The sequence below is a fragment of the Aythya fuligula genome, chromosome 28 (genome assembly GCF_009819795.1).
Source record: "Aythya fuligula isolate bAytFul2 chromosome 28, bAytFul2.pri, whole genome shotgun sequence".
In the NCBI taxonomy this organism is placed as follows: Eukaryota; Metazoa; Chordata; class Aves; order Anseriformes; family Anatidae; genus Aythya; species Aythya fuligula.
This window is the reverse complement of record NC_045586.1, coordinates 2,408,555-2,436,349: the sequence shown is the minus strand read 5'-3', so window position 1 is coordinate 2,436,349 and position 27,795 is coordinate 2,408,555. Positions and strand designations below refer to the sequence as shown.

Sequence of the window (27,795 nt, the reverse complement as noted above, 5' to 3'; positions counted from 1 at the left end):
TCTGGGTGCAAGGGGGGGCACTGGGGGGGCACTGAGGGGTCTGGGGGGCAAGGGAGGGGGGCTTGGGGGGTATGTGGGGTGGGGAAGGGCCATGGAGGGGACACTGGGGGGTCTGGGGGGTCTGGGGGTGGGGGAGAACTGTGGAGGGGGGCACTGGGGGGTCTGGGTGGTGTGGGGGGCACTGGAGGGGGGCACTGGGGGGTCTGGGGGGCAAGGGAGGGGGTTCTGGAGTCGAGGAGGCTCCTGGAGGGGGAGCCCAGGGGGGTCTGCAGGGGTCGGGGGGGGGCTCGGGGGCGCTGTGAGGGACCCCTGGGGGGAAAACTTTGCTTTTTCCTGCCCTGCCTGGGCCGTCGCCGCGCTCCTCGGGCGCTATTTGGGGGTCCCGGGGGCACTGCTCACGGACACCCCCCGCCGACACCGCTGCCAAGTCCGAGCTCTTCGTGCTCCGCTGCCCCCTTCGCGTTCTCCTTGCCATGAAGCCCCCCGGGGGCTCACCCCTCAGCATCCTCCTTTTTCATTTATTTTTTACCAACAGGTCCCCGGAGGCACCTCCAGAAAGAAGCAGCTGCGGGGCAGGCGGGCAGGAAAACACCTTCCCCAATAAATCCTTCAAATTTATATTTTTTATATATAAATTCAAATTTATATATAGATTTTTTTTATCCTTCAACTCCTTCAAAAATACCTTTATAAATAAACCCCTGGGTGAAATAAGTGGCAGAGGGACAGGGGGGGACGCGTGGGGGGTGGCCCTGCCCCGTGTCCCGCACGAGGTGAGCGGGGTTTGGTTTGGCCCCAAGTTTTGGGCAGGGGCTTTGCAGGGTTTTTGGTGCCCTCACCAGGCTCCGCAGCACCGGGGTCGGACCCGATCGGACCCCCAAATCCCTCCCCACACACACACACACACCCAAGGGGGGGGGTGGCGGTGGCGGCGGCCGAGAATTCGGTGTTGGTGGCGAGCAATCCGGGGCCGTGGCGGAGCGAACACTGCGCCTTTGTTACCCGAACAATGTTTCCAGGCTGAGGGATTCCTCACCCCCTCGCCCCAACCTTTGCCGCCGCCGGCCGCTGCCTTTGTTTCGTGCCGGGGTTCAGGGGGGGGAGCCCAAAAACCACGAAAGGTGCCAGCGAGGAGGGGTTTTGGGGGGGCTTTGTGCTGGCGCAGCCCGCGGCGATGTGCCCAGCAGCGGGGTTTTCGTCCTGAGGCCGAGAGGTAAGGCTGCTCCTGCTGCGGGACGCTCTCTGCCTGGCTCGGCAGCTCGGCTCTGGGGTTTTTGAGGGCAGAACGGGGCTGGTTGTACTGGGAGGCTGCTGGAAACGGTGCTGGTGGCCGTGTAGGATCTCCGCCAGCGTCCCTCTCCGAGCCTTGCGTCCTCCTAGCGCCGCTCTCAGGCGTGCCCGGTGCTGGCATCTCGCGGGGCTCCGGAGCTGGAGCCGAATTCCAGCCCCGTGGCATCTTCTAGGGTGAGGACACCCCACACCCTGCCAACCAGATCCAGAAAACCCCTGGAAATCTTGGCAGCGATCTGGTTTTGGTGCCCCGGGTCCCCCCTGGCCTGCGGAGCCTCCGCGTGGCGCTGGGCTCGGAAAACGAGGAGCCCAAACGGCCGCGGGGCTCCCGTGCGCCCCAAAACCCACAAAGGATCTGGGCAGGGGCTGTCCCTGCCCTACAGCCCCGGGCTTGCACCCGGAGCTGCCTCGGGAGGAGCCCAGCGGCCGCGCTTTCTGCCCCCAGGTGCGTGCCACCTCCTGGCACCGCTCCCCGGCGCGCGGCGCAAAGGTCCGGGTGCCACCCGAGGGTGGAAACCGAGCGCCCTCCCCGCTCCCATCCGCACCCCGAGGCGCAGGGGGGGCTTTTTTGGTTTGTTTTGTGTTTTTTTTTTCCTGCTGAGCTGGCGCTCCGTGCCCCGGCAGCTCCAGGACGGCGCGGGCAGAGCTTCCCGAGCCTCCGGGCTGCTTCTGGCAGACGGGGGATTAAACGCACCGGGGGGGTGTCCGTGGCTCACGGGTGCCTCTGGAGCAGGAGCAGTTTGTTCCCCGTTTTTGGGGGGAATTCCAGCACTCCTGGGTCCGGCGGGGCAGGGTTTGCCCCAAGGGGGCATCACCTGGGCTCCGGTGGTGCTGGTGAAGGACCAGGGGTGGTGGGGAGCAGAGGGTGGCGTGGGCAGCGCCGCGGCGGCTCAGGCCTGAGTCACCCCACAAACGAGCCGCCCCCGCCTGCTTCTTGCACCCATGGGTGCCCCGCTCTGCACCCCAGAGCCTCGAGCTCAGCCCGGAGCTGGCAGCACCGTGGGTAGGGCCGGAGAGCCACACGGTGCCCAGGGTGGTCCTCGGTGCCCAGGAGGGGGGAAAAAGGCTTTGGAGGATGGGGAAACTGAGGCAGGGGGCGTCAATCCTCGCTGCTCTGCCTCGGGGTTGCCCCGCTCCTGCCCGTGGTGCAACCCCTCCGCGGTAACTCCCAGCCCCGTGCGCCCCCAGCTCCTGCGGGAAGGACCCTGGGAGCCCCAAAGGAGCAGCCCGGACCCCCGGAGGGCCCCCCCAGGCTGCTCCTGACCCCCGAAAAATGACAGAGCCGGAGGGCAGCTCCGTGCCGAGGGCACCCGCAGACCCTCACCGAGCCAGGGCGGGTGGTGGAGAGAGGGGAGGAACGGGAGGCGAAGCCGAACTCGGGGGGGGTGCCCCTTGGGAATTGGGGTGCTCCGGTGCCGGGCGGCGCAGTATCGGCAGCGGTGCAGGGCAAAGGGTTAACAGGCCCGAGGAGCTGATTTGCCAAGTGGTTCCTGGTTTATTCAGTGTGCGAAAGAGGCAGGGACAGGGGAGGGGAGCTCCGGGTGGGGAGCTGGGAGCAGGGCTGGTACCCGCCCGGCATCGCCCACCGCCACCACCGGGTCCCATGGGGCCACCCCACGGCACCGCCGACAGGTACGTCCCCAGCACCCTGAGGGGTGCCCCGGGGGGGAAAACCGGAGCTGGGGGTGACACGGGGGTCACCCCCACCCCGCTCCTAGGCCCTGTGGCACCTGTCCCCTTTGTCCTCCCAGCCCCGTGCTGGTGCCTTCCCCTCCTCTTCTCCCCGTGCCGCGGCTGCACCCATGGGAGCACGGGGACGGGACCCCCAGATCCCCACTTCCAGAGCCCCCCCCGTGGTGCCAGGAGGGTTCGATGCCAAGCTCGGTGTCGGGACCTTGGAGCCTGCTGCCCGTCCTCAGTTTCCCCATCCTGCAGCCAGCACGAGGGTCCCTTGGGTGCCCCGGGACAAGGCGCTGGTGGTCGGTGGTCACCGGTGCCGGGGAACGCAGCTCCTCCCGGAGAGCAAAACGTGCTGGCACGCGGCTCCTTCACCTGCTGCGTGCTCCCAAGCCAAGGACGAGCCCCTCGGCGTCCTCACGGAGGGGATTTGGGGCTGGAGCAGGCGTTGGGAGCGAGTTTGCTTCTTGCTTCCTCCCCCGCGAGCCGTGACTGCGACCTGGCCCCGGCTGGGTGCAAAGGGCTGGGGGAGATGCCTGGAGGCGCAGGCTGGGTGCGCTGTGGCGCAGGATTCCCTCCTGCCCTGCTGGCACTCGGGGCGTCCGGGGAAAAAGCATTGTCCCCAGCACCCAGGGAACACGGAGGAGCACCGAGCCGAGGGGCTGGGTGCGGGGGCAGCCCCCCGAAACCCCCGTCCCTGATAGAGGGGGACCTCTGGAGGAGCTGACCCCTCGCCGGCACACCGAGCAGTGCCGGTGCCGTGCCGGTGAGAGGCTGCCCAAGGGGTCCCCGTGCCGACGGGGCGCACGTGGGGCTGGTGGGGTTCACGGCGGTGCAAGCGGTGGCAGCTGATGCCCGAGGGTTGCTCTCAGGGTTGGGTTTTCCCCCCCCTTTCCATCGCTTTGGGGGACGCGAGGTTTCCCCCAGGCTCCTGCCAGCCCCTGTGCAGGAGGCTGGGCTCGCGCCGCGAGGTCCCTGGCTGCTTTTTACCCAAAAGCAAGAAGTTTGGGGACTTTCTGGGCGCTTTTCCGGGCACCGACACCTTCACAAAACCCTCCAGGCCATAAATCACCCGGTGGCCTCTGGGTCGAGCCCTGCTCAGGGGTGGCAGCAGTGGCAGCAGCGCCAGCCTCACCAGGTCCCTTTCGGGACGTGCCCTCGCCACGGGTGCTGGGGACGCTCGCCCCATCCCAGGCTCAGCCTCTGCTAATTGCCATGTTAATTGCCAGCTGAGGGCACAGCTCGGGGGTGCTCTGGCTCTGCCTGTTCTTGCCACGAGGCTGCGCCGGGAGCAGAGCCGGGCAGCAGCAGTTCTTCAATTATTCCTTGATCCTTCTGCATTTCTCAAAGCCCCTCGCTCGGTCGGGTCCCGTCCTGGGCAGCCCACGGCGCAGGTGACGGGCAGACAACGGAGGGAAGTTTTGTTATCTGCTGACGGGGCAGGGAATGGAAAAACAGGAAAGCGCCTGAGCTCATCCCATTTCCCTGCCTGGCCTGGGCAGAGCTGCCTGCGGGGCCGGGGCGCAGCGGGGTGAGTCGGGGTTGGGGGCGGCCGTGCAGCCCGGGACCCCCCCAGAGCCTCTGTGCCCGTTGCTGTTGGGGTTTTGGGGACCTGGGCAGGGGGTGGGTGGCACAGGTTGGAGCTCTGGGTTTGGGGTGCTGGCAGGGTTTGGAGCCCGGGGGGTGCCGATGGCTCCGTGACCCTAACGGCACCGCGGGTCCCATCCTGCTGCTGCCCTGGGATCGGCCCCAACAAACGCAGGGACCGGGTGCTGGTGGCAAATCCCCAGCCCCAAACACCTGCAAAGCCCCCAAGCGCCCTCCCCACGGGGAAACAGCTCCCAGGGGATGCGCTGAGCCCCGCAGGGGTGAAATCTGGGGGCGTTCTGAGGCGCAGCAAAGCACCTTAGGGTGCACGGGGTGCATCCTGCAGTGGCTGCTGGTATTGGGGGGGGGGACAACGGGTCAGCCCCCCTCCCCGAGCTGAGCCGTGGTGGAGAGGAGCTGCTCTTGTCCCAGCCAAATTCCTGGGCGCTTAATGAGTAACCGGCGGCGAGGCGAGGGTGGTTCTGGCGGCTCCTGCGAGCCAGGGCAAACACAGCCGGGGGCCGTCCAGGGGCACCCGCGCAGCCCCCAGGCTGTGTTCGTGCAGGGCTGGGGGGGTCGAGGGGGGCTGGAGGGGGCCGGGAGCCCTCCCCATCGCTCTGTGGGGTCGGGGGCCCCGCACGGTGCTTGGGGTTGGGACGGGCGGCTCCTCTTTATGGCCACCATCGGCTTCACGGTCTGCTTGGAGCTTGTGGGGTCGGAGGGGTCTGATGGGGTCTGCAGAGCTCAGTTGGGACCACCCCAAACTCGCCCCGTGCCCCCCAACGGGGCCGGGCTGTCCGCATCCATCCCTGACACCTCCGCTCCTCCATCCCGCAGCACCTGGCCCCGGCCCTGAGCGGGGCATGGACGGCCCCGAAATCTTCCTGGGCCCCTGCGAGGGAGCCCTCTGCGGGGTCCCGGGCCAGAAACGCCGCTGCATGTCGGCCCTGGAGCCCGTCACTTTGCCCAGCCCCAAATCCGAGACCAGCTGGGGCGAGGAGGAGGAGGAGGAGGAGGAGGAAGATGAAGAGGATGAAGACCGGTTCCGGGGGGTGCCGCTGCGGCGAGCCTGTGCCCTGCGGACCTCGATGCGCAGCCGGGACCCCTTCCGACGGCACAGCTGGGAGCCGGGCAAGGAGCTGCGCGGGGTCCCCGGCTACGACCAGCTCAGGTAGCGGCGCCCCCACCCCGTGACCCCAAACCAGCCCCCGCGCCCCCCTCGCTGGTGCTCAGGATCCTCCGTGCAGCACCCCCGGCGCACCCCAAGGCTCTCCCCACGGATACGGGGCTCGGGGCACCGATGCCACGGCTGCCCTGCTCCGGTGCCCCCCCACCCCGGGGTGCCGCAGCTCAGGGTGCCCCCCTCCCCGCCACAGCGTGAGCCTCAAGGGGCTGAGCCCCGACGACATCGACTCCAGCACGGAGCAGCTGGAGGGGCTGGGGAGGCGCCGCTGGGACCCCCGGAGAGCCCCCCTCATCCACAGCACCGAGTCCCTGCTGTCCCTGGACGAGGAGGACGAGGCCGATCTGCAGCGGGCGCAGGTAGGAGATGCTGCTCTTCCTCCTCCTCCTCCTCTTCCTCCTCCTCTTCCTCCTCCTCTTCTTCCTCCTCCTGCCACCCCATGGTGGCAGCACAGGGCCGAGGCCAGGGGACCCCAAGAACCTCGGTGGACGGAGACGGCCCAGCAGAGCCCCTGCCCCGGGTGCCTTCTCCATCACCCCAGGGCTGGGCTGCGTTATTTTTTGGGGGGGGGGGGAGCTTCATTTTGGGGAGGGAGAAATTAAACCGTGAGCCCAGGGACTGCCCGGTGCGCGGGGACCCCGCTGGCCCCACAAAGGGCAACCAGCGCCCTGCACCCAGGGACTGGGGACGGTGATCCCAGTGATCCCAGTGATCCCAGTGATCCCAGTGGTCCCGGTGGTCCCGGTGATGCCAACCCCGTGCCTGCTGGCAGGAGGACGCGCGGAGGCTGCAGGTCTACGGGGCCAGGAGCGGCGGCGGCTGCGCCCTCGCCAAATCCGCGTCCCTCAGCGTCATCGACAGCTTCCCCCCCGCGGTGGGTGAGTGCCAGCGCCCACGGGGATGGGTGGGGGCGTTGGGGCGACGGGACCCCGGCCCCTCCTTTAATTCGGGCCCCGTCTCTTGCAGAGATTTCCCCCTTCGCCTCCCAGCAGAGCCTGGCCAACGGGTGAGTGTGGGGGCGCACGGGAGGTGCGGGGGGTGCGGGCGGTGTCCCCAGCACCCGGCCCCTTTTTGGGGTGCCCCCAAAGCGGTGCCGATCCTGCACCCTGCCGGTGGGGTCCTGGCACACGTGATGGGGGGCACCAGGAGCAGAATCCTCCCCGCTGGGACGGAGGGGACGGTGCCCCCCCCCCCCCCCCCGGCGCTGTCCCCACCCGGCCTCGAGGCGCTTTGTGCCCGTGGGGCCCCGCGGCCCCAGCGCCTGTCACAGCCCATTCCCGTCCTCATTAGGGCAGCGCACGGGTCTGGCGGGGAGCCACACGGGGACAGGGACGGGGACAGGGACGGGGAGAGGTCAGCTGGGGAGCAGGGGGGGCGCTGAGCCTCCCCCTGCTTTTTTTCGGAGGGGGCACCCCACAACCACGGGGACGCACCCATAACCGTGGGGCTGCCCCGTCTTGCACCTCGTGGGGCAGGCGATGCCATGGGGTGGCCGAGGAGGGGACGCAGGCACCGACCCGTGCCATCACCCCGGGGGTCCCCGCGTGCCCCCCGTGCGGGGCCGGCTCGGCGGGGAGCGAACAGAAGGGCTCTGTGCCGGGTCCAGCTGCGACGGAGCAGCCACCCCGGAGAAGCCGGGGGGCCGCGGCGCCTCGGCTCGCTCCTCCCTATTTCCTGGCCCGCGGACGCCCCGGGGACAGAGGGGGATTTGTGCGCCTGATCCCGCTCCTCCTGCAGCTTCGGTGCCGGGAGCTGCGGGCAGCTGGCGGCCTCGGGCGAGCCGGGGAGCCGGGAAGGGAGCCCCCTGGGCCGAACCCTCAGCTTCATCAGGAGGATGACGGGGAAGACGAAGGTAAGGGGGAAGGGGATGAAGGGGAGAGGAAGGGTTGGGGTGGGGCGGGGGGGAGCATCCGTGGCCGGGACCCCTCGAGCCGGGCGCTCGAGGCCGCGGGGCGGTGGTGGGGTGTGGGGTGGTCCCCAAAATGCTGCGTGGGGGTTGGGGTGGGACGGGGGCTCGCTCCGGGCTCTGCAGCCGCGACGCTGGCGGCTGCCCTTTGGGGATGCTGTGCCTCAGTTTCCCCTTTCTGCTCGATGTCATCCTCGGCTGCTTTCTGGGTCTTTGGGGTCCGGAGAGGGGAAAAGCTCCGTGTACGCCCGGCGCGGTGCCTGGGCGAGTCCTGGGGTGCTCGCTCTGCCCCCCCAGAACCCCCCCCCCCAAGCTCTTGGTGGGCATCTGGGACACTTCCCCTTCCCCAAAACCCCGTGGGAGGTGAAACAGGAGCGGGGCTGCGCTCATGGAGCCGCGCCAACGGGGCAGGTACCGGGCACCGGGGATGCGGTTTCGGTGCCTGCGCCACCGCCCCCGTCCCGGCCACCCCCGATGTCCCCAGGGACCAGCTGGCACCATCACAATTCTGACGGGCGTGATGGTGACGGGGACATGGAGGGCTGTGGGTGTGCCCGTGGGTGCTGGGGGGGGGGGGGACACTGTGCGAAGCCGCTCGCCCCTCGCAGCAGCCCGGGGGTGCCGGTGGCATCGGCTGCGCCTCGTCCCGCTGTGCCGGGGACACTTCGGTGACCCGTGGCCGTGGCTCTGCGGGCACCCCGGGTGCTGTGGGGTGGGGACGGGGCCACGCTGCGGGCGGTGGGGCCGGGCCCACGCAGCGGCCGAGGAAATGAGGCTTTTCCTGGCGGCGGGCGCTTGTTTGCGCGCTGAGCTCTCCGCCCGCGCGCCCTCCCCCGGGCTCCTCCGCCGCATCCGAGCGGTTTCCTGCAGCCACTCATTCATCTGGGCCGCTTTTCTCCCAGCTGCTTTCCAGTAAATGTCCGTCAACATTAAACCAGGAGGGTGCAGGGCCCCTGTGGGACCTCCCTCCCGTGCCTCAGTTTCCCCCTTCCCACCCGTAGCAGCAGCGACGGGATCCTAGCCCCGTGGTCGAGGCGCCCCGGGGGGGGGCACGCAGGAGCCTCCCCGCGCCCCTTTTGCTGGAGCTGCTTTTTGGGAGAGGCGTCCCCAGCCCCCGGGGATGGGAGCTCGGGGGAAACTGAGGTACGGCGCCGCACCCAGCAGCTTGGGGGGGTGACAGCTTTTTGGTCTCCTCCCCAACCCTTCTGGGGCCGAACCCCACCCGGTCCCCAGCGGCGCGGGGCTTTGCCGTGACGTGAGCCCATTAATCCTGCCGGCCCCCCCAGCCTTCCCCAGACAGAGGATTAGCAGCCAGCTGTGAACATCACAGAGGGTCTGGCCATCCCCGTGCTGGCAGCCCCCCAAATCCCCCCCCTCCTCGGCTCCCCGTGCCCCCCAAACCCCGCAGCCGTCCCCGTTCCACCCCGCTCGGCCGCTGGCCGCGACGCTGCGAACGAACGGCTTGAAACGGGCGTTTGGGATTTTTTTTGTTGGTGGTGGTTTTTGTAATTTTTTTTTTTATTTTTTTTATTTTTTTTTTTTTGGCAGGGAGGGCAGAAAAGAAGCCGTGGCCGTTCGTGCCGGCCTGGCAAGAGTTTTGTTGTGAAAGCGGGGAGGGGACAGGGCCGGAGCCCTTCGCGCAGGGATTGCATCAGGCGCTGCACCAGGAGCGGGGCCGAGCTCCCACCCCCCCGCATCCCCCCCCCAAAAAAAAGGGCTGCCGGTGCCTTTTCACCCCCCCCTGACCCCCCCCCAAGCCTGCTCCTCGGGGACTTTCCCAGCAGGTGGATGGGAAGTCCTGGCTTTCCCAGAAGGGGAAGGGGAGGCTCGGCAAAGGGAAGGGGTTTGGTGGCGCTTTGGCACCGGTCCCGATGCCTCTGGGGGCACGTCCCTTTTATTTGGGGGGGTGACATGGTGACATGTCCATGCCTGGGGGGGTGACACGTCCCCACCAGCCCCTCGAGTGACCCGGGGTGATGGAGATGCAGCGGGGGTGCGAGGCAGAGCCACCCCCGGGGGGACAGCGGGGACACCGCGGGTATCAGGGTTGCATTTGGGAGCGGGCAGAGCCCCTCCGCCTCCTGTGTGCCCCCACGGGGACAAAGGGACACACAGGGGGCTTTGTCCCAGCCCCCCCCTCCAGGGCTGGGGCTGGTGGCACAGGACGCTGCGGGGTGTCCCCCTGGGGGGTGCCGGTGGCCGAGGGGGGGGACAAAATCAGGTGGCGGTGACGGAGCCGCGGCCACAGGGGGACACGGGGGTCCCTTGGGACACCGCGGGGACAGGAGGAGGGGGCTGAGCGCAGGAGGTCGGTGGCACCGTTAGGGGGGAAATCCGAAAGAGGGGACCCCGAGGGGTCCCCGTGAGGCAGCCAGGGGTCGTCTAGGAGGGGGCCGCGAGGGGTTTGGCGAAGCCGGGCGCGGGTCGGGCCGCGGCCGTCGAGAGCGGCGAGGCGGCGGAGGGGAGGGACGGCGCTGAGCTATTTCAGGAAGGAAAAATAATCAGGCGCCGGGGCCGGGCTCGCCGCTGCCCGCGGGCCTGGCTCTGCCTCTTCCCGCGGAGCTGCAGCCATGTACGGCCGTCCCGCCGCGAGGGTGAGGCACGGCGAGGGGGGAGCACGGCCGGGCGGGGGGCTTGGAGAGGCTGCGGGGACCCCGCTTGGAAAGCCCCCGACACCATGGGGCACGATCCGGCCGGTGGTGGTGGTTTGGGGGGCGTGGTGATGGTTTGGGGGGCACGGTGATGGTGTGGGGGGCACGGTGATGGTCGGGGGGCACGGTGATGGTTGGGGGGCATGGTGATTATTGGGGGGCACGGCAAGGGGTGGCCCCCGTCTGGCGCAGTCCCATGCGCCCGCGATGCCGTGGGGGCTTCGTCCCCGCTGCGGCGATGCCCGGCTGTGGTTTTGGCGAGGGGATGGTGGCGGCCTCACCGGGGACCCCTTGGTTCCGAGGGGGGGTCCCCGCTCTGCCACCCCATCTCCCCCCCTTCCCGGCTTCTTTACGGCTCCGTCCCTCTCGGCCGCCGCTTCCCCCTCGCCACGCGGGGCCCTCTCCCCCCACGTGATGCTCGCGGCGCCGCGGGGCTTTCCAGCACCCGGATCCGACCCGAGCGCACCGGGACGGGGCGGAGGGGGGCGGTTTGGGGGCGCTGAGCCCTCTCCATGCACCACTGGAGCCTCCCCACCGGCCACATCCTGCCCCGTTGGGGCGGCGGGGGGAAACCCGGTGCTCCCCTGGGTAGCCGGCCGCCCCTTCACCGTTTCCTTCCGTCGGTTTTTGGGGCTCCGTAGGGGAGGCGCGGGGCTGAGGCGGGGTCCGGCTGGAGGCCAGCTCCGTGCTGCCAGAACGGGGCGAAAGCGGGCTGAGATTTGGGGGAATTTGCCAGCAAACGCCACCACGAACGCCGAACGCCGCCCCGACGCTGCCCTGGTGCAGGGGGGGGGGGAAGCAGAAGGAGGCTGGGGCCACAGGAGGAGGAAATGAGAAATTCGGAACTGGGCTGGGGGTTAAGGGAGGCCCACGGCCTCCCCAAACCCGGGTGCTTTCTGGTGGCACGAGGCTCGGGTGGCGTCGCCGCCGCCTGGCACGGGTTTCGTGCTGCTCCCTGGCCGGGAGATTTCATCCAAGCCCGGCCTCGGCAGCAGGAGGCCGCCGGGAGCGAGCCCACCCGAGGGGGGGCAACGTCTGCAGCTGCCTCGCCAAAGCGCTGAAGGACGGAGCGGTTAATTACCAGAGAGGTTAATTAAGAGAGAGGCCGTCGCTCGCCGGCCGGGAGCGCTGAAGTTTGGGCTCCGTTTCCACCTCCCCAGGGGCATCACCCCAGGACCCAGGACCCGAATTTGGGAGCAGGAGCGGCCCCAAGGGAATTTTTCCCCCACTGCGGGGCCGTTGCACGGGGCCAGGCGGCCCCTCGGCCTCGGGAAACAATCCCCCTCTGTTGGTGCCGCGGAGGAAACCCCTGTTTACATGGCCTCGCCGTGGGGGAAAGCAAAGCTTTGCTTTGCTCCCTCGCTGCCAACATTTTCCCCCGGAGCTGAGCGAGGGCAGCGCGCGGCGGCTCCAGCACAAACGTTCGCCCCTGACGCCCACCCGGGGCTCCGATGGGATGCGGTGGGGGTGGCAGCACCCCCCCGGCTGGCTCCAGCGCCTGTTTTTTGTGTTTTTTTTTTTTTATTATTTATTTTTTTGGTTACTGATTAAGCCCAAAGCTGCTGGCGCTGCCTTGTGGCTCGAGGCACGGCCTCCGCTCCTCTTGGTGAGCGTCGAGTGCCGCGGGCTGGGACGCGCCGGCGAGGGGCCGCTTGTCTCCGTGGTGAGCCCCCAGGGCTGCGTGGGGACAGCGGGGGGCTGAGCGCCCCAAAATCCTCCGGGAGGATTTCAGAAAGCGGAGGGGCACGAAGTGAACCCAAAACTGCACGAAGTTAACCTAAAACTGCACGAAGTGGCTGGCCGGAGCGAGCAGTGCCCGGTGGAAAGTGCCGCCGCTCGCCCAATTTAATCCCTTGGGGCCACGGTGCCTGGCACAGCCGGGCTTTTTCTGGCCCCATGGGGAGCGTGGCACCAGACCCCAGGGTTGTCTGCACCTCGGAGCCATCCCCGTGCCCCCCATCCCGGTGCCTCCCATCCCGGTGCCTCCCATCCCCATGCCTCCTTCGCCCCGGGAAACGCGGCCGCGTTATCTCTGGGGCAGAGCTGTGCAAATCCTGGGGGGGAGCTGCACAAATCCCCGGGGAGCTGCACAGATCCCGGCCCGAGTTAATGATCAACCAGGCCGGGGCCACCGGGAGCTCTGCGCCTGCGTCGCCCCTCCGAGGGGGGGGAACGATTTCCACGGGGATAAAGTGTCCCTGGCGGGTGGCGAGGTCCTGGCAGCGAGCTGGGGTCGGGGGGCTCCAGAAAAGCCCCAAACGAGCCCCGTGCCCCCCCTGCCTCCAGGCTCGGCAGCACCCCAGAGCTGCGTTGGGTCAGCTTCTCCCGCTGGGGCCCTTTCTGAAGTCGGTGTTTTAAGGGGAAAAAGCAGAATTTCCCCAAAATGCGTCCCCAGCTGGACTTCCTGAGCTCTTGGCACCGCTGTGCATCCCTGCCCTGTGTGCCAGCGGTGCTTGGTGGGACCCAGATCCTGCCAAAAACTGGGGGGGGGATGAGATGTGTGCCCCAGGAGTGAAGGGGTGGGAGCTGCGCCCCCGGCTTTTGGGGCATTTCTCCGTCGGGGAGAGCGCGGCGAGCCTGGCTGGAACCGGGGGCACCGGGGGCTTCGTCGCTGAGTACCCGAGTCGGAACAGACCCACAAGGACCATTGGATCTGATGCTTGGATCCCCATAAAACTGCCCCAAAACGGTGTGCTCGGTGCCCCCATGGGCTTTTTCTGTCCAATTTGGGCTCCGAGGCTGGGCCGGAGGCTCAGGTGTCACCCAGCGAGGGTGCGGGACGCACCGGCCGCAGCCCCCGGAGCTGTGGGACTGCCCAAGGGCCCGCTCAGAGAGCCAGAGCTGGGCAGGGGAAACTGAGGCACGAGAGCCGAGCCCGGCCAAACCCCGGGGCACCGCTCCGGAGTGACTCCGGAGTGACTCCGCTTGGCACCGCCACCACCCCTTATCCCCGTGCGTGCGCCCTGGGGGGACCCCCGGCTCTTAACAAAGACCCCGGGGGCTGCACGAGGCCGGCACCGGAGGCACCGGAGGGGCCCTCCCCGCGGCGGGGCCGCCCCCCGGGAGGGAGGAGCCCGGTGGAGGCCGGAGGCCACCGGGGGGGGGTCCAAGGGGGGGGGGAACCGGGAGGGTCCCGGCCATGTCCCGCATCGAGGCGCTGGCCCGGGCGAGGAGCGAGCGGAGCAAGGTAGAGCGCGGCCAAGGTTTGGGGTTTTTTTTAGGGATGGGGGGGTCCGGAAGGGGTTTGGGGAAAGGGGCGGGGGTGGGATTTGGGTTCTCAGCTCGTGGTCGGTGTCGTGTCCCCCCCCCACCCCCCGCCCGCCCCCTCCCTCTTTGGGGGCTCGCGGAGGTTGGCTCTGCCCTTCCCCGCCCAGCTGCGCGCGTGGTGAGGGGGGGGGGGGAAGTTTCGAGCGCCGCTGCTTTGCGAGGGGGGAGCCCAGGAGCCTGCCCGGGTGAGTCGGGGGCTGGGGGGGGGGCTCCGGGGTGCGGTTCCCTTGGTGGTGGTGGTTTTGGGGGGGGGGGATTTTTAAAGAGGGGGAGGGCTTTGTGTCCCCGTGTCCCGCGTGGGGTTGGGATGCGCGCGGAGCACCCAAATCCTGCCCCGGTGCGCGGCGTGGGCAGGAGGAACAATGAGACCCCCCCCCTGACTACACCGACACGGGGGTGGGGGGGCAACTCCAATTGCCCCCCCCCGACCCCCAAAACCTCGGGGGCGCCGTTTTGGCAGCGTGGAAAGCTCCGGTCCCCGGCCGCATTGTCCGCGCCGCGGCGGAGACAAAGCCCGGCGGGGGGGGGGGGGGGCGCGGGGGGAGAGAGAAAGGTTCCCGGGGGGGGGGGGGGGAAACTGAGGCACGAGGCGCCGGCCCCCCCCCCCCCCCAGGGAACGCTTCCCCGGCCGCTGGGGGGGGGACACACAGGGACAGCAGGGCTCCGGAGCGCATTTGGCAATCGCTGGCGTGGCGAAACGGTGGCTGGGGGGGGGCCGGAGGGGGGCAGCTGGTGCCTGGGCTTGGCAGGGCTTTGTGTGGCTGGGGGGGGGCCAAGCGAGCGTGAGAGGCTCCGCTCTCCCCCCCCCCCCACCTCCCGTGCCTCAGTTTACCCCCATGCAAATATTGGGGGGGGGGGGGGGGAGCGTTTTTTTGGGGAGCTCCCCAGGGCGCGTGGCGGGGACGGGGAGGGCACCGGGTGAGTTTGGCCGCGTCTTTTTGTTCACCCCCGGGGGGGTCCCGGCAATGAAAGGAGGGGGGGGCTCAGCTCCAGGAGGGCTCATCCCTGGGGGGCTCATCCCCGGGGGTTTCATCCCCCACCCCCCCAAAAAAAAAAAAGGCGTTCTCCAGGGTCCGGTGCCGGGGGGAAGTGGTTGTTGGGTTCCTGCGCACGCAGCCACGGGGGGGGGGGGGGGGGGGACGGGACGGTTTCTGTTTGAAAGCAGTTTCTTCAAAGCCCGCCTCGCCCCACCCAGGGCCTCCGGTGACCCCCCCCCCTTTCCCTAAAGCCCCCCCCCCATATACACACACACACCCCCCCCCGTGACGGATCCCAGGCGCTTGGAGAGGAGCCACCGGCCCCGGCTGGGCGCTGCTCGCGGGCTGCTGCCGGCAGCTGTCACCCCCCCAGCAACGGGGGGGGGCCCTCCCGAGGGTTTGGGGGGGCTTGGAGGGGGGCAGCACCCACCCAAGGGCCCCCCCTCCGATTTGGGTGGGATGCGCAGCCCTGAGGGGACCCCAGCCCCCCCCCCCCAGGTGGCAGGACCCCTACTTTTGGGGTGACTCCCAGCCGGGCAGCCCCCCCCCCCCCGCCATGCCCCCTGAGTCCCCAAAAGGGAGCGGGGGGGGGGGTCCGGCACCAGGTCCGAGCCCCCTCCCCAAAATAAAACCCCGCGGCTTCGCTCCCAGCCAGGAAACCTGAGACGGCTGCGCTCTGAGGGGGGGGGCAAATCTGGGGCTATAACGGGGCTTTTGTGCGCATGGCTGGGTTTGGGGGGGGGGGCTTGGGACCCCTCCCTCTGTGGAGCCGGGGGTGTCGGAGCCGTTTGGGCCCCGTGTGGCTCGGAGGCATCTTTTGTTGCGGAGCCGGGAAGGAGAGGGCTTTGTTTGGCATGCAGGGGGGGGGAAGCCCCCCTAACCCCCCCCCGGGACGCAGCCGATGTGGACCCCAGCCACATTTGGGGGGGTCGGAGCCGTCCTGGCAGCCGGAGCCCCCTCCTTCTGTTTTGTCCCGTCCTGCCCCGGGAAGGCGACTTTCGGGGACTTCTCCGTGGGATGGTTTGGGGAGGGGGGGCTGCAGCTGGGGACCCCCCCTCCCTCGTCCCCCTTCATTTTAGGGCAGGTCGGTGCTCCCCAAACGCGCGTCCTCAGGGTGGGGGCCCCGCGTGGCTCTCGGCACCCATCCCCTGGTGATGATGATGATGATGAGGAGGAAGAGGAGGAGGAGGAGGAGGAGGAGAAGCTGCGCCGAGCCGCGAAACGTGGCCGGGGGCTGCTCCGCATGGCTGGATGGGGGGGGAATTTTTTTTTTATATATTTTTTTTTTGGCATATTTGGGGCAAAAAAGGCAGGGGCGGAGGCAGCTGGGGTTGTCAGCGCGCTGAAGCCTCCCCCGGTCTGGTTGGAGTTACCAAGCTACGGAGGCAGCCGCGGGCGCGCAGGAAGAGCAGCGAGCTATCTTGGAGCTATCTTGGGCCGAGCCCCGCTCCGTGCCAGCATAAATAACACCCCCCCGTGGGCGTTGCACCGCCGGCACTGCCCTAAAAAAAAAAAACCCAAAGCTCTCCTCCTGGCACAGCGACTTCCCACCCGCCAGCTCTGTGGGGTTTTTGGTGGCCGGGGACCCTCCGAAATTCAGGCCCGGAGGCGTCCGAGCGCGTCCCCTTTGTTCCAACGCCCGGCTCCTCCCTGCCTGTTTTGGGGGGTTGTCACCCCCCCCCCCCCCGCCCCGTCCCGTCCCGCTGGGGTTTTGGTGCTGTGCCCGTCCCAAATGCACCCTCGGTGTCCGGGATTTCGGCTGCCCACTGGGTTTGGGGGCAGGCAGAAGGGAGCTGGGGGCGTTTGGGGGCACCCGAAATTCAGCTGGGGGATGCGCCCGTGATGCTCAGCCCGGGGGCGGTGGCGGGTGGTGGCTTCTTGTCCCCATCCCCGTCCCCTCCCCGGTTATTTATAGCTCACATCCGGCCCCCTCCGACATCCCCTGGGTGGGGACCCTGCTCCTACAGCGGGGCATCCCGTTTGGGCAGCCCCCCAGCCCCAAAATGAGCACCCCAAAAGGAGCCCCCGGCCGGATGCCTCTTGCTGTCCCTGTCCCCACCGTGCCAGCCCCCCCCCCGGGACGGGGACAGGGCCGGGGATGGGGACAGGGACCCTCTGTGTTCCCCTGCAGTGCCCTGCACAAAGGCTCCGTTCATCCCGCACGGGGCTGCCAGCACCAGGCGCACCCCCTGCCCCGCTGCGGGTTTGGGGCCGCTGCCCCCCAAACCTCCCCTTTTTCACCCCAGCGCCGTTGGCATAAAGAAAAACAACAAAAAAACAAAACAAAAACAGCAAAAAAAACAGCGATCCACCCCCAAAATATCACCAGGGCATCCGGGAACGACGGGTTGAGGATGGTTTTAGGGCTTGGCCCCGGCCACGTGGACCCTGTGGGGTCACGCCACGACCCCGCTGCCCACGGGGGTCCCGGGATCCGGCTGTGGGGCCGGGGGCGCAGCCGGGGCCGGTGCTGGGGGGCAGCCCCCGGCGTCACGCTGGGGTAAGGGCACGGGGCCGGCGGCGGCAGGAAGAGGAATCGCCTCCCTCCTTTGTCTCCCGGCTGTTTTGTTTCCTGCGCTTGGGGCCGGGACGCAGGAACTGCGGGGCCTTTTCCTCCCCCCCCCCCGGCTCTGCGCCGAGCGGCCTTCGCTTTAAAGAAGGAGGAAGAAAGAAAAAAAAAAAAAAGGATAAAAAAAAAAGTGAAAAGCCAAACAAACAACAAAAAAAAAACCAACACAACGGGAACAATCGCGGCACAGAGCGCGGGGCAGATGTTGTGGCCACGGGGGCTGCGGGGCCGGGATGTGCTGCTGCTCCTGCGCCCCCTTCCCGGAGGAAAGGGACCCGGAGAGACCCCTCCGCGGGGAGCGGGTGAGCGCCGAAGCCCCCCCCCGGGCTCCCTTGCTGCCTCCGGACTAACCACGGCCCCCCCACCCCGTGCCACACGGGACCCCCCCCAGCATCCTCTAACGGTCCCCGGGGAGGGGATGGGGATGTTCTGCCCGTGCCTCCGGTCCTCCTCGCCTCCCTCCCGTCTTGCTCAGCCTCCCTTGTCCCTGGGGAGGGGTCTTTGCCTCTTGGACCCCCCCCCCAAGTCCTAGGGAGCCTCCTGTGTGTGCGCCGCGACCGCCGCCGGCACCTCTCCATCGGGACGGCTGCGCTGGATGCGGGGAGGGGGTGTCAACGGGGTGCAGACCCCTTGCTTCTCACCCCCCCATCACCCCCTCGGTGCCAGCTCGGCATCACAAATCTGCTGCCCCCCCCCACACACAGATTTTGGGGGGTCAGCTCGGCCAGGGCGCGCTTCGCGGGCACCCCGGTGCCAGGCACGGCCGGGGCTGGGCGCGCACAAAGCCGGCTCTGTGCCGGCACGGCCCGGCTGCTGGGGGGCAGCGCCTTCTAACTGGGGGGGGGGGGGGAACAAAGTGGGGGTGTTGTGGGGGGCACCCTGCGGCCCCCCACACTTTTGGGGCCGGGGCAGCCTGCAGCAGCTGCTCAGGAAGCCGCAGCTCCCTTCCCTTTTTCGAGAGGCCAAAACCGCAGCAAGCCGCGGGCGGCCACGGTGGCACCGGGGGTCCCCCGGGCAGGACCCCCACCCCTCAGAGCAGGAGGGGCACAAGTGGCCCCCGAAACCCTATTTTGGGGCTAAATGGTGAAAAACACACACTTTGGCTAACGGGTGAGGACGTGCAGGGCTGCCCAGCGCCACCACGGCTCCCGGCGATGCTCCACGACCCCGTGGGCGCAAGGGGAGCAGCCCCCCGCCCGCCGCGGCCCCCGCCGCTCATCCCCATTGGGGCTGGCAACTGCGGTGCCGGGGGGGGGGTGGGGGGGAACGGGACGACGTGTGCTGGGGCGGGGGGGGGGGGGGGATTTCTCCCGCAGCCTCCCGGTTGTCATGGTTATCGGATGATGGGAAGCACGGGAGAGCCGAGCGAGCGGGGTGGCTTTTCGGCACCCGCCTGCTCCCCGCCGGGGCTGCGGCAGCGCCCGGCGATGGGGGACCCCCCGGGACGGGGGGCGACGGGGGAAAACGGGGTCCCGCGCGTGTCCCCAACCCTGGCCACCGCCAGCAGAAGCGGCCCCAGGGAGCGGGGGGCTGCTGCTGCTGCTGCTGCGCCGGGGGGTGCCGGGCGCCCGCCGTGCCGCAGCCCCGCCGTCACGCGCCCGCCGCGTCTCCCCGGGCAGAGCAAGGAGAAGGAGAAGATGAAGGAGGGCAAGGAGAAGGACGCGCGCTACACCAACGGCCACCTCTTCACCACCATCACCGTCTCGGGGATGACCATGTGCTTCGCCTGCAACAAGAGCATCACGGCCAAGGAGGCTCTCATCTGCCCCAGTGAGTGCCCCGGGTGTGCCCGCTTGGGGTTGCGGGGTTCGGGTGTGGGTGTGAGACTCGCCCAGTTGCCCCCAGTCCGGCTGTCGGGGCTCGTACTGGGAGCTGCGGGTTGGGCTGCGCGCCCCGCGGTCGCTGCCGCCCACTCTGTGCCGCAGGACGGGGCGGGCTGCCGGCTCGGTGGCTATTTTGGGGCTGCTCCATCGTGGTGTGGGGGCGTGGGGGGGTCCTCCCCGGGGCAGGCAGAGCCCCCGCAGACCCCAATTGCAGCCCCACGGTGCCCCGGGGTGCGGGCACGGGGTGCGGAGAGGCAACGGGTGCCAGCCCTGGCGAGAAAATCCCACTCCTGGGCATACCCAAACCGTTCCCTTTCCTTTCCGGGGGGGTGCGGGGGGACTCCTCGGCACCCCGGGGTGCCTCACCCTGCTGGGTGCTGCAGGCTGTGGCTCGGGGGTGCTGCGGGGGCTCAGCTGCTGCCAGCAGCTGCGGTTCCTCGCTGCAGCCACCTCTGCCCAGCAGCAGCTGGCGGGGGGCCGAGAGGATCCCCGGGCCCCCGCTGCAGCTGCGCCCATCGCTCTCAAGACCGGGGAGGGGTCCCCATAGCCTTGGGGGGGAGAGGGGGGGGGATCAGGGGAGCAAGGAGGGTGCCCCCCCCACCCCCCCCCAAATCTTTTCCCTCCATCTCGCCCCGTCCTGCAGCTTGCAACGTCACCATCCACAACCGCTGCAAGGACACGCTGCCCAACTGCACCAAGGTCAAGCAGAAGGTGAGCACCCGCCGGGGGGGCACCCACTTGGGGGGGGGGGACACACACGGATGGGGGACACCACTGACGCCTCTGCTGCCCCCCCCTGCAGCAACAGAAAGCGGCGCTGCTGAAGAACAGCTCGGCGCTGCAGTCGGTCTCGCTGCGCAACAAGAGTGAGTGGGGGGGACGTGACGTGTCCTGGGGGCGGGGGGTTTGAGGGAGGGGGGGGGGACACGCGGGGACAGCCCCTCCCCGCCAGCTCCGGGCCACCCCCGATGAGGATCCCGCTCCCAGCCCTGGGGACACCCCCCCCCAAGGGCGCAATGGGGGCGTGGGGACACGCGGGGGGACCCGATACGGGGGTGTCCCCGGGGTGGCGGGGGTGGGGTGTGTGGGGGCAGCTTGGGGGTGGGGGGTGGTGCTGAAACCCTGTGTCCCCCCCCCAAGCCGCCATCCGGGAGCGCCCCAATTCTGCCATCTACCCCTCGGAGAGCTTCCGCCAGACGCTGCTGGGCCCCCGCCGCGGCCGCCCCTCGCTCTCCCTCTCCAAAAGCGTCTCCACCACCAACATCGCGGGGTAAGCAGGGCGAAAAGGGGGGGCCTGGGGGGGTCAGGGGGGCATCCCCGGGGGTGTCACCTCCTTCCTGTGTCCCCCCCCAGGACGCTGAACGATGAGTCTCCCCTGGGGATTCGGCGCATCCTGTCCCAGTCCACCGACTCCCTCAACATGCGCAACCGCACGCTCTCCGTCGAGTCGCTCATCGACGAAGGTGGGGACCCCCCCAAGAGGGGAAAAAAAAGGACACGGGACCCCCCCGGTGACACCCAAATAATGCCCCCCCCCGGTCCTGGCAGGCCCCGACGTGATCCTCAACCAGCTGCTGAGCGATTTTGAGACGGACGAGAAGGATTTCGAGGCGGACTCGTGGAGCCTGGCCGTGGACAACAGCTTCCTGCAGCAGCACAAGATGGATGTGATGAAGCGCCAGGACGTCATCTACGGTGAGAGGGGACAGGGCACGGGGACAAAACGGGGCTTTTGGGGGTGGGGAAGGGGGTTCCAGAGTCCGGGACCCCCGTGGGTGGGTAGAAGTGGGAGAGGTGGGGATAGAGCAGGGGGTGCGGGCTGCGGGGTGGCACGGGGATGGGGACACGGGGACGGGTTGGGGATGTGGGGATGGGGACACAGAGCTGGGGGGGGGACACAGGGGCAGGGTGAGGGACAGGGACAGGGCAGAGGTGCAGGGATGAGGGGACAGGGCCAGGGAAAGGGCCAGGAGGGTTTGGTGCAGAAATTGGGGGCGGCGGGGGCACGGCAGGGGACCCAGCTGGGTGGCAGAGGCGTGGGAAGGGGGGCGCAGAGATGGGGACGCAGGGACAAGGCTGGGGACACGGGGACAGGCTGGGGACGCAGGGACAAGGCTGCGGTGATGGGGGCAGAGCGGGGGGCACCGGGGGGGGCACCGGGACGCCGCGGCTCTGCCCTCTTCTCACCTCTCCCCCCGCCACCCCCCGGCAGAGCTGATCCAGACGGAGATCCACCACGTGCGCACGCTGAAGATCATGGGCAGCGTGTTCCGCAGGGCCATGCTGGAGGAGCTGCAGCTGGACCCGGGCACGGTGCAGAAAATCTTCCCCTGCGTGGACGAGCTCAGCCAGATCCACGAGCGCTTCCTGGCCCAGCTCCTGGAGCGCCGCCGCGACTCGCTGGCCCAGGACAGCAACAAGAACTTCGTCATCAACCGCCTGGGGGACATCCTCGTGGGCCAGGTTGGGCGATGTGGAGGGGTCCCCCTGGGCCAAGTGGTGCTGTGCCGGTGCCAGGAGGGGGGGCTCAGCCCGCTGAGGTTCCCTCCCCGTGCGCCCTCCCTCCCCAGTTCTCGGGCAGCAGCGCGGAGCAGCTGAAGAAAGCCTACTCGGAGTTCTGCAGCAGGCACACCAAGGCGGTGAAGGAGTACAAGGACCTGCTCGCCCGCGACAAGCGCTTCCAGCACTTCGTCCGGGTGAGGGCACGTCCCCACGCGGCTGCCAAGGCACAGGGATCCCCCCCCGGGGCGCTGGGGGCAGGGTTTTGGGGACCCCCCCTGCTAGTTCTGGGCTCCGTGCCCACGGAGAGGTGATGGGGACGGGGAGGGGAGCCGGTCAGCATCCCCCCACCACCTCCGTGCCTCAGTTTCCCTCCCTCTCCGGTGCCTGCACCGTGGCGGTGAGCCCTTGGGGGGGCTGCATGCAGCTCATGGCGTGCCCCCCCCTTTGCCTTTCTCCCCCCCCCCCCCCAGAGGATGGCACGGTCCCCGCTGCTCCGGCGCCACGGCGTGCCCGAGTGCATCCTGCTGGTGACGCAGCGGATCACCAAGTACCCGGTGCTCATCGAGCGCATCCTAAAAAACTCCAAAGGTAACCGGGGGGGGGCACGGCGGGGATCTCCTCATTCCCGCAACGGGGAGAGGGGTCTCCAACCTTCCCCCCTCGCCCCCTTCCCGCGCGCACCCCCAGACAACGAGGGCGACTCGGCGGACCTGTCGCGGGCGCTGACGCTGGTGAAGGAGCTGATTTCGGGGGTCAACGAGGAGGTGCACGCCTGCGAGATGAACGCCCGGCTCTGGGACGTTTACCGGCGCGTGGACGGGCGCTCCAAGGCGCCGCTGCAGTGGGAGAGCCGCGCCGGCCTCTTCGGCAGGGACGAGCTCCTGCGGCGCAAGCTGGTGCACAGCGGGTGCATGCTCTGGAAAACGGCGGCCGGGCGCTTCAAAGGTGGGCTGGGGGGGGAGAGTGGGGGGGCTGGGGGGTGTGGGGGGGCTGGGGGGGGGGTGTGGGGGGGATGTGGAGGGGGTGGGGGTGGTTGGGGAGGTGTGGGGTTAGGGGTTGGGGGTGTGGGGGAGCAGGGTGGGATGGGGATGGGGATGGGGTGGGGATGGGATGGGGATGGGGTGGGATGGGATGGGATGGGATGGGATGGGATGGGATGGGGGGGCAGGGTACAAGGGGATGGAGATGTTGGGGGACGTGGGGTGCCAGGGGATGGGGTACCAGGGGGTAGGGGTGTTGGGGGAGCAGGGTGCCGAGGGATGGGGGTGCTGGGGAGCAGGGGATGGGGTGCTGGGGGTCAGGGAATGGGGTACCAGGGGCAGGGGATGCTGGGGAGCAAGGGGTCGGGGGTCCTGGGGAGCAGGGTGCCAGGATGCTGGAAGCCAACCCTGGCTGTAACAGTGCCCGGGGGGGGTTGGGGGGGCACCCCTCACCCTCCCTGCTCCCTCCTCGCAGACATCCTGGTGCTGCTGATGACCGACGTCCTCATCTTCCTGCAAGAGAAGGACCAGAAGTACACCTTCCCCATGCTGGTGAGCCTCGGCAGCCCCCTTTACACCCCCTAAACCCCGCTCCCTGCCTGCAGCAGCACCGCTGGCACCCCACGGGACGGCGACAGCGTGCCCTGACACCCCCCCGTGTCCCCCCCCAGGACAAGCCGGCCGTCATCTCGCTGCAAAACCTGATCGTGCGCGACATCGCCAACCAGGAGAAGGGCATGTTCCTGATCAGCGCCGCGCCGCCCGAGATGTACGAGGTGCACGCCGCCTCCCGCGACGACCGCAACAACTGGATGAAGCTCATCCAGCAGGCCGTCAGCCTGTGAGTGACCCCCCCCCCCCCCGGCCCCGACACTTCCAGGGGGTGGGGGGGTCCCCGCGGGGGTCTCCACGGCCGTGGGGTGCGCGGCGGGGCCGGGATGGGGTGATTGTGCTGGGGGCTGCGGCAGGAGGAGGATCCTGGGGGTGGGTTGGGGGGGGTGCGGTGGGTTATGGGGGGGGTGCGGTGGGTTTGGGGGGGGTGCTCTGACCCTCTGACCCCCCCCCCCCATCACCCTTGCAGCTGCCCCAGCCGCCAGGACTTCCCGCTGATTGAGACCGAGATCGAGGCGTCCCTGCGCAAGCTGAAAGGTGGGGGCGGTGGGGGTGGCGTGTCCCCATGTCCCCAGATCCCCACCCCCGTGTCCCCATGTCCCCAGATCCCCAAATCTGTGTCCCCGTGTCCCCATGTCCTGGTGTCCCCACATCCTTATATCCCCATCCCTATGTCCCCACATCCCTGTGTCCCCATCCTCATGTCCCCATGTTCTGAGGTCCCCATCTCCCCATCCCCACGTCCCCATCCCCATCTCCCCATCCCCATATTCCCATGTCCCCAATCTCCCCGTCCCCATCTCCCCATCCCCATGTCACCATCCTGGTGTCCCGGTGTCCCCGTATCCCCATGTCCCCATCTCCCCATCCCTATATCCCCATACCCATCTCCCCATCTCCCCATGTCCCCATGTCCCTGTCTCCATGTCCCGGTGTCCCCATCTCCCCATCCCCATCCCCGTGCCCCCCCCCTCACCCCTTCCCCTTTGCCCCGCAGACCGCATCCTGCAGCACGACCGTAAGATCGCGGCGCTGCTGGAGGAGAAGGTCGGGCTGTTCGCCGACATGCTGGCGCTGACGGGGGGCTGCGAGGAGCCCTCGCCCACCCTGGCCCCGCGCACCCTTTTCCGCTCCGACTCCGGCGAGGGCTCGCGGGGGGAGCGCCTGCTGCAGGACGCCATCCGCGAAGGTGCTTTTTGGGGGTGGGGGGGGGACACCCCAACCCCGCAGCCCACCCCGGGAGCTCGCAGCCTCGGTGTCTGGGGAAACTGAGGCACGGGGAGGGGTCCCCAGGGGTGCTCACGGCGCGTGTCCCCGCAGTGGAGAGCCTGAAGGAGATGTTGGCGGGTGTCGGGCGCGAGCGGGACCAGAACCACCTCGCCGAGGCCGAGAGCTGCCCCAGCCCCGGCGCCAGCAGTAAGCGGGGGGGGGCAGCCTGGGGTTTGGGGGGGGGCTGATCCAGCCCTGGGACCCCCCCCACCCACCCCGTTCATCCTCACCCCTCTCCGTCCCCGCAGACGGTGACGCCGGCAGCTTCAACGGCGCCCCGGAGTTCTGCAGGGCGGACTCGGACGCAGGGCAGCGGGTGAGTGCTGGGGGGGGGGGCACATTTTGGGAGGGGAGGGGGGGGTCTCCCCATGCCGGGACCACCCCGTGGTGACCGCTCTGCTCCTCCCCGCAGGACGGGAACGGCAACCAGCTCCTGCAGCGGGCACCCCAGGAGGTAAGACGGGGAGGGGGGGGGGAGACCCCACAATGCGAGCGTGCCTCAGTTTCCCCCCCCCCCCAAACGCCCCCTCCCACGTTGGCTGAGCGCTCCCTCTGCCCGCAGGAGGTGAACCAGCGGCTCATGAACCTCTACACCCTGCTGCACGGCCTCCAGGTGGGCGCACGGGGCACGGGGGCGCACGGGGAACAAGGGCGCACGGGGGTGGCACGGGGGGGACCATCCGCCTGACCCCCTCCACCCCCCCAAAATAAAAAAAAAAAAAAACAAACAATCAACTTTCCCGCAGGCGGTGGTGACCCAGCAGGACACGCTGCTGGAGCTGCGGCTGCAGGAGGGCGCCGAGCGGCGCGAGAAGGCACCGGTGGTGGCACCGGCACCGGCGGCACCGGTGGCACCGGCGGCGGCACCGAGCGAAGCGGGGCGGCCGGGCGAGAGACCCAGCTCGGAGCTGGCTCTGCTGCAACGGCAGCACGCCCTGCTGCAGGAGGAGCTGGCCCGCTGCCGGCAGCTGTGCCACGAGCGGGCGCAGGAGGCGGCGGGGCTGGAGGGGCGGCTGCGGGGCAGCGAGCAGGAGCGGGCGCGGCTGGAGCGCGAGCGGGACGAGGCGCAGCGGCAGCTGGCGGCGGTGCTGCGCCAGGAGGGGGGCGGCGGCGGCACGCGGGGGCGCCGCGGAACGGACCCCCGGCGCAGGAGCTTGCCGGCGGGAGACGCGCTGTATCTCAGCTTCACCCCCCCGCAGGTAGGTTTTTATTGTTGTTTTTTTTTTAAAAAAAATATATATTTATTTAATTTTATTTATTGGGGGGGGGGTGGCGCTCGCGCATGGCACGGGTGTGCCGGCAACACACTCTAGCTCGGCTTCACCCCCTCCACTGGTACAGGATAGGAGTTTATTATTTTATTTATTTATTATTTTATTTATTATTTTATTTATTTATTATTTATTTATTATTTTATTTATTATTTTATTTATTTACTTACTCATTCATTTATTCGGGGGGTGGCGCTCACGCATGGCACAGGTGTGCCGGCGACACACTAGCTCGGCTTCACCCCCCCCGCTCGTACAGGATGGGATTTAATTATTTTATTTATTTATTATTTTATTATTTTACTTATTATTTTATTTATTTTCTTATTGTTTTATTTTTTATTTACTTATTATTTTATTTATTTACTTACTTATTCATTTATTTGGGGGGTGGCACTCACGCATGGCACAGGTGTGCCGGCAGTGCGCTCCGTCTGAGCCGCACCCCCCTGGAGGTAAGGGAAGGGACTTTTTTATTATTTTTTTATTATTTTATTTTTTTTTTATTTTTTTTTATTTTATTTTATTTTATTTTATTTTATTTTATTTTATATTTTATTTTATTTCATTTCATTTATTTTATATTTTATTTTATTTTAATTCATTTATTTTATTTTTTATCTTATTTCATTTCATTTTATTTTATTTTACTATTTTATGTATTATTTCATTTCTTTTATTTTTTATTTTATTTTATTTTATTTTACTTTGTTTTACTTTATTTTATATCTCTTTCTCCGTTCATTTTGGGGGGGGGGTCGCTTCTCACGCATGCCACCCGTGCGCCCAGCCTCACCTCACCGGGAGGGTCCGGGGGCTTGCGGCTGACACCCCCCTCTCCCTGTGTGTCCCCCCCCCCCCTCCACAAACACATCCCCTGCAGCACCTGAGCCACGGCAGCAGCCCCCCCGGCCTCTCCTTCCAGCACCACCACGCTTTCGCCACGTGCCCCCGGGACGAGCTGGATTACCGGGGAGAGCCCCCCCGGCTGCGGGAGGGCGAGGACGCGCTGGAGGCGCTGCTGGAGGACGAGGGTTTGGGCAGCCGCCGCTCCCCCCCCGCCAGCCCCCGAGGTGGGTCCCCCTAAATCCTGCCCCCCCCCACCCCAAAAAAAGAAAAAAAAAAAAAAAAAAAAAAAAAGCTGTGGGGAGGGGGCGAAATTCACTTTGGGGGGGGGGGTGTGGGTGACCCACGGGGTGGGCGTTCGGCTCCGGGGTCCCATAATGAGAGGGGTTGGGGGGTGATGGTGGTGGGGGGGTGCTGATGGTGGGGGGGTGCTGATGGTGGGGGGGTGCTGATGGTGTGCCCCCCCTGCCCCCCCCCCAGATTTCCTGAGGATGCAAGACATTCCCGAGGAGGTGGAGAGCAGCCAGGAGCTGAAGGAGGGCGACGGGGGCTCCTCGGACAGTTAGGGACCGGCCCCATGCCCCCCCCCAGCACCCCCTGCCCCCCCCCCCAAAAAAAAAAAAAAAAAAATCCTTCCTGGAGCAGCCCCCCCCCCCTTTGGGGAGCTGCTCATCCTACAGGAGCCTTATGGGTCAACGGGGTTTGGGGTCGCCCCCCCCCCTCTCCATCCTACAAGCTAGTGGGGGGGGGGGCAGTGTTTTGGGGCTGATATTTCTCCCCCCCCCCCTCTGTGATTAATTTATTTATTTTGTCTTACTGGGGTGGGAGGAGGCAGCTCGGGGGGGGGGCAGGGATGGGGCTGGGGGCTGCAAACTGGCCCCCCAGTGCCCCCCCCCCAAGCAGGGCCGGCAATTCCCAAATTGACCCCGTGTCGGGGAGTGGGGGGGGGGGTCCCAGTACGTCCCAGTGCATCCCAGTGCAGGGCAGGATCCATCCCCACTGTGAGTGGTGCTGGGACGGCGGTGACGTCCCCGGGGGGGTGGGGGGGCGAGCCTGAGCCCCCCCCCTGCCCCAAAACTCCAGGTTTGGGGTCGGTGTTTGGGGGGGGGGGGAGCCCCGCACCCAACGCCAGAAGCGGCTGCCGTCGGTCCTCCTCCCTCGGTGTAACTGAAAAACGAAAAAAAAAGGAAAAAAAATAGAAAAAATGAAAATAATTAAAAAAAAGAATAAAATAAAAAACCCGTTTGGAGCCAAGCTGTGCGCGGGGGGGCTCTGGGATGGGTGGGGGGGGAGCAGCGGTGCCCCCCTACCCCAAAATAAAACCCAAATGGGTGCGGGGAGGCGGCGGGGGCCGAGCCCGGAGGGTGCGCACCCAACGCACCCAA

The 27,795-nt window shown here is 67.7% G+C and overlaps 2 protein-coding genes across 6 annotated transcripts; both read left to right on the top strand.

Moving 5' to 3' along the window:
• The first annotated feature begins 1,175 nt into the window (after positions 1-1,175).
• Positions 1,176-6,747, top strand: LOC116499572 (A-kinase anchor protein 13-like). The gene is made up of 5 exons (XM_032204323.1): positions 1,176-1,213; positions 5,392-5,725; positions 5,931-6,096; positions 6,510-6,615; positions 6,704-6,747. The coding sequence occupies exons 2-5, from the start codon at positions 5,418-5,420 to the stop codon at positions 6,745-6,747; spliced, it is 624 nt and encodes a 207-aa protein (XP_032060214.1). The 5' UTR covers positions 1,176-1,213; positions 5,392-5,417.
• On the top strand, positions 6,724-27,013 carry ARHGEF2 (Rho/Rac guanine nucleotide exchange factor 2). Of its 5 annotated transcripts, XM_032204666.1 has the most exons (23): positions 6,724-6,743; positions 7,475-7,589; positions 18,727-18,877; positions 19,574-19,641; positions 19,733-19,796; positions 20,071-20,200; positions 20,284-20,393; positions 20,479-20,625; positions 21,143-21,393; positions 21,501-21,626; positions 21,903-22,020; positions 22,120-22,377; positions 22,888-22,964; positions 23,084-23,253; positions 23,494-23,561; positions 24,022-24,213; positions 24,345-24,440; positions 24,542-24,609; positions 24,706-24,747; positions 24,856-24,906; positions 25,040-25,492; positions 26,448-26,637; positions 26,891-27,013. In XM_032204666.1, the coding sequence occupies exons 2-23, from the start codon at positions 7,572-7,574 to the stop codon at positions 26,974-26,976; spliced, it is 2,934 nt and encodes a 977-aa protein (XP_032060557.1). In that variant the 5' UTR covers positions 6,724-6,743; positions 7,475-7,571; the 3' UTR covers positions 26,977-27,013. The 5 variants fall into 5 exon arrangements, with proteins under 5 accessions (XP_032060557.1, XP_032060559.1, XP_032060558.1 ...); XM_032204668.1 differs by lacking the exons at positions 6,724-6,743; positions 7,475-7,589 and adding an exon at positions 10,224-10,237; XM_032204667.1 differs by lacking the exons at positions 6,724-6,743; positions 7,475-7,589 and adding an exon at positions 13,725-13,746.
• Positions 27,014-27,795: the final 782 nt, after the last annotated feature.